This window comes from Physeter macrocephalus, chromosome 20 (assembly GCF_002837175.3).
Source record: "Physeter macrocephalus isolate SW-GA chromosome 20, ASM283717v5, whole genome shotgun sequence".
Taxonomy (NCBI): Eukaryota; Metazoa; Chordata; class Mammalia; order Artiodactyla; family Physeteridae; genus Physeter; species Physeter macrocephalus.
In genome coordinates, this window is record NC_041233.1 from 55,863,159 (window position 1) to 55,870,990 (window position 7,832).

Below are 7,832 nucleotides of genomic sequence, written 5' to 3' on the forward strand. Positions count from 1 at the left end.
TGGCCACAGATCAAATCCTGACCTCCCTCCCCTGCCCATTCCTGTAAAAAATACTTACTGGATCATAGAACCCCCTTGTTGTTGATGGCCACAATGGCAGAGTTGAGTAGTTGCAACAGGGACCAAATGGCCCACAAAACCTAAAATATTTACAATCCGGTCCTTTAAGGAAAGAATTTGTGCTTGGGACACTCAATAAAAAGGAGAGCAATATCCTCCGTGGAAGGAAGTCCATGGCAGAGAGAACAAGGTGAAAAATACTCCTTCCTAAAAACAATGGAGCTGGGAACAGAGTGCCCTTCCATCCTTGAGGGCAGTTGTATAATTACTCCCACGTACCCCAGTGCAGAAGCGAGGTTGCCTCTGATCTAGAGAATGTAGGTCCCTGGGTGGGGGGCAGGGGGGCTCCCAGCTACACCCACCACCCCTGGCTCAGGGACATCAAAGTCCGTGAGATCAGTCCTCTCTCAGAGGGTGTCTGGCAGTCATTTGAGCCGGGGATGGGGAGGTGTGATCCTGAGGCATGTGGGCTTCGCTCAGTCCCCTCCAGGAAATCTCCATTCCATTGGCACTAGCCTGGGTGTGCGGCTTTTTGGAGAGGTCATCTCAGGTGGAAGGTGCAGCCTAATCCTTCAAGATGTAAATATGCTGATGTCAGCACCAGGAGACAATGCAGGTTACTTCTGACAAACTATCAAGGGCTTTGTCTCCATTCCTGCTTCTATTTTGAAGAAAGCTTAGACCACCGAGAGAGTATCAATGTCCTCCCAGTCTTGAAGATTGATCCTTACAAGCTGTGTTTTTCAGGTGGTCGAAAAAGGAAGAGGTCACCAGATGGAGAGAGAACCTCTGAGGAGAACTCCAACTTAACCCCTCTCATCACATGACAGGGCAGTCAGCGTTCGCTGGGTGCGTGAGATTCCAGAGCTTTGGGGAGAACCCGTCCTCCCATCATCTGCTTCTCCCCAAGGCCTCCCACAGGTGACAGAGCATTCCGCTTTCCTTACCACCTCTTCACCCCTAGCTGTCAGTTTGGCAGATTTTCCCTCGTTCCTCCAGTTTGACTCAGAGCCTTGCGGTAGCCATAACGGAAGGAGATGCCTCAGTGGAACATGCTAGAAATGGTCTTATCCACAGCACAGTCTGGGACTGGAGAAGAAATGACCCCAGGCTGACAGTGCCACTCGAGGATCCCTGATGCCCTTTTTTGTTCTTTGGTGTCCCCTGGCACCATATTTCATACTTAGCTTAGGTCAAAAGGTGCCACTGGCAGACGGGCACAAAGGAGGCTGAAGCAGCAGATAGGAAGATCAGTTCAGGAGACACACCAAGAATTCCTCCAGAACATTAGAGCAGCGGGACAGTCACGTTGGCATGTGAAGTTACAGGACAGAAAACTGTCAGTGACCAGTTTCCTGTTAGATAAGGGTTCCAGCAGCCTGGGAGGTGTGTCTCAGCTGGAATGGAAAGAATGTGAGATGGAACCTCAGTCACTGTATTTCCCAGGGACACATCTGTTTTGGCTCCTGATCAGTACTCATCAATCCAACAATAAATCTGCTCTGGAAGAGGAGGAGCAGGGAGCAGAGAACCCCATTTGGGAGCCAGAGATGGAACTTCAGGTTTTAAGTTCAAAAAATATATATATGTGGAAAGTTTTTAGCCATGACGAACCAAAGAGTGCCCAGGTCGGCCAAGAAGGATGCAAGCTCTCATGGGACTTCAGTGTATATTACACTGGAACACTGAAGAATCACTCTTCTTTTTTCATCCATTCCCCCCACCCCCACCCATTACTCCACTCCAGCAAGTCAGCTGAGTGTACTTTATTCTAAGAACGTACTGATATGAGATCTCTGGTTTTTCACCTGATGTTGGGGCAGGTGCAATTCCAAGCATCACCACCAGATGGCAGGATGACTGCACAGACCTACTTGAAGAACAAACTCGTTCTGATCCGGAACCACACAGCCAGCCTTAGGGAAAATGTGGAAGTAAGTGAAGGTTGTCTTTGGGACACCTGCCCGCCTTTCTGGTGTATATCCCACCCCTAGATCAGGGATCCAGTGATACAGTGCTACCTGCTCATCTCCAAACCATTGCCTAACTTTTCTCTGGGGTATACCATTCAGGCTTCCCTTCCCTTCCTCCAAAACCATTACTCTCACCTCCCCCCACACATTCAATCAATAATCACATGGGGAGCAGGGAGGCTGATAATTCCTCTGGGTTATTTGCATCTCAAAAGAAAATACTTACCCAGAGGAACCTTTAACTCAGGGGGTCCTTAACTTGGGGTCCATTGCTCCAGGGGGGTCCATTGTTGGACTTCAGAGGGTCTATGAAACGCCTGACTCTGTCAGAATTTAGTGTCTGCGTTCTTATGTGTGTTTTCCAGAGGGCTAAACCTTTCATACGATTTTCAAAGGTCTCAGACCCGCAAAGTGTTAAAACCCACTATTCTAACTAGTGGAACTTTCAGCTCAGAGTTTCTGCAGTGCAGAGTGAAGTGAATACCGGGTAGTTTGAGACAGATTTTTAGTTGTAAATGGTCTTCTCAAGTGTCCATCAAATCGATAGGGAAAGCTGGCACCCACCACGTGGAAGTTGTCAGAAACCCTTGACACACCCTGTGGTACTGTACAGCCTACACGCGACATAACTTGGTCCCCCTCCCCCACCAAACCAGAGCAGGTGTTGCCAACAGGAGGGGCACAGAATGTGGAAGTAGACTTTCCAGCTGGAGATGCCTTTTTCAGCAATGTAATATTGACTTCACATCCCTTGCCTGGCTCTGCCTGAGGCTCAGCAGTGCATGACTTCTTGTAGATAACTCACAGCTACCACCCACCCCCAACACCTACTCTTGCCTGGTAGAAATAGGCGAAATGTCAGCCCTTGGTGCTGGGTGCTCCGACCCAAACCAGTAAACGGTGAGTTTCAAACAAGGACTGCCATCATGCAGTCGTCTTGCCCAGCTGGCCACTGGCCCGAGGGGGCCTGCCTGTCTAGTCTTCATTACCCCTTACGCCACTGCTGTTGCATTAATCCATCCCTTTGCAAAATCCCTAAGGAGCCTGTCACCACTCCCCTCCCTATTCCCCACCCCAACCCAAGATTTTCTTCAGATTTAAAAAAAAAAAAAAAAGAGGATTTTAAAATAAAGCATTTTTGAAGGCTCAATAAACTGTAAATAATTTTTAAATAAAATAAAAATGCTTTTCCTGGAACATGGCTGTTTCCCTTGCCCTGGCATGTCAGTGTTCTGACATGGTTTCATTTGAGGTGCAGGGTGGGTGGTGCACACATATAATTATCTTACCTGAGGCCCACCTGCCTAAAGAGGCACCCCTCTTGAGACCAGGTGTGAGGTTGCAGGTAAGGTTACAGAAAAGCCCTCGTGCTCTGCTTTGGGATATCAGATGGGTAAGATGTTACAGAAACAAATGCCAGAAATGGAAAGTAAAAGCCAAATGAGAAGCCAGAGTGTGACTTCTGGACAAGGAAGAAGCACAAGGGTGATAATGAGAAGGGCTGGCATTTGCCAGAGCCCCGTGATGTGCAAGGCACTGGGCTGGGCGCCTTCTAAGTTCAAGGTCTTGGGGGCCAAACCCAGTCTAGCACCTGAGACAATGTGCTGGTCACACTGGCTCACTTCTGTAGGCCCTTTGGAGAGGAGCAAAAGTGGCCTAATTTCAGCACTTTCCAACCAAAGGCTGGGAAAATGAACGAGGGAGCGGGCAGGGCTATTGATTAGTTTTAAACCAAGGCAGGAGCGAGGGGACAGCCAGACAGGTGGGCACAGGTGTTGGGGTTTTTAAGGTCTTTGCAGAGGGTTGAAATCTGACACCTACTACCAAAGTCTCCAACCACCACACAGGACAATTAGCGAGTGACCTGCACCAGTATGACCCGTGATTCTTCCCAGGAGCCTCCATAGTCTGTTAAGTTCATTAACAGCAAATAAATGATACAACTATTTTGCTGAGGGTTTTATGTGCCAGGTCTTGTGCTAAGCAGGTGTGCACTGTGAACCTCAGAGGTAGGATTGGTCCACGCTTGTGAGGAAGCACTCACACCCCTAGGCTCCACAACTTCCTGGCCATGGAAACTTGAGCAATTCACCTAACTGTTCCCAGCCTATTTCATAGACTGTAAAACAGGGACAGGCTGTGAAACTTCCTTCCCAGGGTGATTTTGAGAAAGAAATGAGCGTGCCTGCATGTGAGATGCGCGGAGAAGCCCTGCGGTAAAGAAACCTGTGTAACTCACTAAGCATGGCTTTTCCTAGACTTGCTCAGAGCCCCCGCTCGTGGGGAAAAAAAAACACGCTGTTGGGAATATATGTAAGAAGAGAATGAAGAAAGGCAGATTCCCATTGAGACTGGGGCTTTTATTTATTTATTTTTGGCTTAGTCGGGTCTTAGTTGCGGCACATGGGCTTCTCTCTAGTTGTAGCGGGCAGGCTTAGTTGCCCCATGGCATGTGGGATCTTATTTCCCCAACCAGGGATTCCCATTGAGACTGGGGCTTTTATTTATTTATTTTTGGCTTAGTCGGGTCTTAGTTGCGGCACATGGGCTTCTCTCTAGTTGTAGCGGGCAGGCTTAGTTGCCCCATGGCATGTGGGATCTTAGTTCCCCAACCAGGGATCAAACCCACATCCCCTGCATTGGAAGGCAGATTCTTAACCACTGGACCACCAGGGAACTCCTGAGATTGGGGCTTTTTTAAATACTAAAAACATTTGAGAACTTTGGTAGGTACACTTGGACTTAAACAAGTGTTTTCAACCGGTTTTTCATTAGCAATCCCCCTAAAGAAAAAAATTAAGTTCAAATTCTCCCCAACAAGAGAAATTAAATACCCAGAAATAAGATTTTGTCAAGTAAGATTGTGCTTTGCAGGACTATAAAACCACTTTAATATCTCAGACTTTCTTTGTCCCCATGAACCAATATTTAGCCCCTCTCTAAGGGGTACTATCACCCTTGTTGAGAATTCATGGTTTAAAGCTGTATTTTGGAAGAATGATAGAAGACTGACAAAATGTAGAATCATTCGACTCCAGTTTTGCTCATCTTCCCTTATGAAGGGCAAGCATCTTTAAATAGGAAGAACAAATATTGACAGAAAGAAAAATAGAAAGTAATGAAGAGATGAGTGCAAGGTCATCTCATCACTTGAAATCTGTTCCCATCTGCCAGACCCAATCATGCACCTGCACATGTTCTCTGAAGGACTGCTGGGGAGCCAGCCGGGTGGTGAAGGATCTGGAAACCATAATCTGTGCTCAAACACTGCAGAATCTTGGAGGGAAGAGTTTCACATGCAGAAGCAAAAACAAGGGATAACAACCGCTATTCTCAATTGATGAAAAGTCATCAATTAGAAGTGCCAGTAGACTTAATGTCTGTGGTTTAAAGGAAGAGAAGAGGGGGACTGGGTGAGTAGGACAGATGGAGATCAAATTCTGGATCAAGGTAAAAGATCTTTGTAATGAAAATGCTCCATCAGTAGAATGGGATGTTTCACCAAGCATTGAAAGAACCCAACCCACAGAGGGCAGACAACAGAAGCAAGAAGAACTACAATTCTGCAGCCTGTGGAAGGAAAACCACATTCACAGAAAGAGAGACAAAATGAAAAGGCAGAGGACTTTGTACCAGATGGAGGAACAATATAAAACCCCAGAAAAACAATTAAATGAAGTGGAGATAGGCAACCTCCCAGGAAAAGAATTCAGAATAATGATAGTGAAGATGATCCAGGACCTCGGAAAAAGAATGAAAGCAAAGATCGAGAAGATGCAAGAAATGTTTAACAAAGACTTACAAGAATTAAAGAACAAACACCTAGAACAATTAAAGAACAAACAAACAGAGATGAACAATACAATAACTGAAATGAAAAATACACTAGAAGGTATTTGGGGCCTGAAGAGGTGCTGTCTATGTGGTTGTTCCCAGAAGATGGATTTCTTTAAATATTGGGTGGGCCAAAAAGTTCCTTTGGTTTTTAAGTAAAAACAAAAGACACATTTTTCATTTTCACCCAGAACTTTATTGAACAACATATTCACCATTTTTTTCCACTACCTTCATTTTTCAGGCAACTTCATAATTCTATCTTCCCAAAACTTTTAATCTTTTTAAGCAAAGAACTGTTCCAGATGCCTTTAACAGTCTTCCAGGGAATCGAAATTTTTCCATTAAGAGCGTTTTGTAAAGACCGAAATAAATAGAAATCTGAAGGTGCAATGTCTGGTGAATACGGCGGATGAATCAGAACTTCCCAGCCAAGCTGTAACAGTTTTGCCTGGTCATCAAAGAAACGTGTGGTCTTGTGTTGTCCTGATGGAAGATTATGCGTTTTCTGTTGACTAATTCTGGACACTTTTCGTCGAGTGCTGCTTTCCGTTGGTCTCACTGGGAGCAATGCTTGTTGGAATTAATCGTTTGGTTTTCCAGAAGGAGCTCATAATAGAGGACTCCCTTCCACCATATACACAACATCACCTTCTTTGGATGAAGACAGGCCTTTGGTGTGGTTGGTGGTGGTTTATTTCACTTGCCCCACGATCTCTTCCATTCAACGTTATTGTACAGTATCCACTTTTCATCACCCATCACAATTTGTTTTAAAAATGGAACATTTTCGTTATGTTTAAGTAGAGAATCGCATGAGGAAATACGGTCAAGAAGGTTTTTTTGCTTATGTGGAGCCCACACATCAAAGCGATGAACATAACCAAGCTGGTGCAAATGATTTTCAGTGCTTGATTTGGATATTTTGAGTATGTTGTCTATCTCCCACGTGGTATAGTGTTGATTGTTCTCAATTAATGTCTCGATATGATCGGTATAACTTCAACTGGTCTACCCGACCGTGGAGCATCGTCCAGCGAGAAATCTCCAGCATGAAACTTTGCAAACCACTTTGACACGTTCGATGAGTCACAGCACCTTCTCTATACACTGCACAAATCTTTTTTTGCGATTTGGTTGTGTTTTTACCTTTCTTGAAATAATAAAGCATAATATGCTAAAAAAAAAAAAAGAAAAAAGAAAAATACACTAGAAGGAATCAATAGCAGAATAACTGAGGCAGAAGAATGGGTAAGTGACCTGGAAGACAGAATGGTGGAATTCACTGCTGCAGAACAGAATAAAGAAAAAAGAATGAAAAGAAATGAAGACAGCCTAAGAGACCCTTAGGACAACATTAAATGCAACAACATTTGCATTATAGAGGTCCCAGAAGGAGAACAGAGAGAGAAAGGACCAGAGGAAATATTTGAAGAGATTATAGTCGAAAACTTCTCTAACATAGGAAAGGAAATAGCCACCCAAGTCCAGAAAGTGCAGAGAGTCCCATACAGGATAAACCCAAGTAGAAACATGCCGAGACACATAGTAATCGCATTGACAAAAATTAAAGACAGAAAAATTATTGAAAGCAACATGGGAAAAATGACAAATAACGTACAAGGGAACTCCCATAAGGTTAACAGCTGATTTATCAGCAGAAACTCTACAAGCCAGAAGGGAGTGGCACGATATATTTAAAGTAATGAAAGGGAAGAACCTACAACCAAGATTACTCTACCCAGCAAGGATCTCATTCAGATTCAACAGAGAAGTCAAAAGCTTTACAGACAAGCAAAAGCTAAGAGAATTCAGCACCACCAAACCAGCTCTACAACAAATGCCAAAGGAACTTCTCTAAGTGGGAAACACAAGAGAAGAAAAGGACCTACAAATACAAACCCATAACAATTAAGAAAATGGTAATAGGAACATACATATGGATAATTACCTTAAATGTGAATG

At 44.6% G+C, this 7,832-nt stretch overlaps 1 protein-coding gene across 2 annotated transcripts in view; it reads left to right on the top strand.

Moving 5' to 3' along the window:
* The window catches only part of CNNM1 (cyclin and CBS domain divalent metal cation transport mediator 1), a 53,466-nt gene extending 52,548 nt beyond the window's left edge, over positions 1 to 918 (top strand). For both annotated transcript variants that reach the window (XM_007118035.3, XM_024121489.2), the window contains one exon: positions 808 to 918. In XM_007118035.3, the coding sequence (XP_007118097.2) occupies positions 808 to 887 (80 nt within the window). In that variant the 3' untranslated portion in view covers positions 888 to 918. The remainder of the gene's footprint in view (positions 1 to 807) is intronic.
* The last annotated feature ends 6,914 nt before the right edge of the window (positions 919 to 7,832 follow it).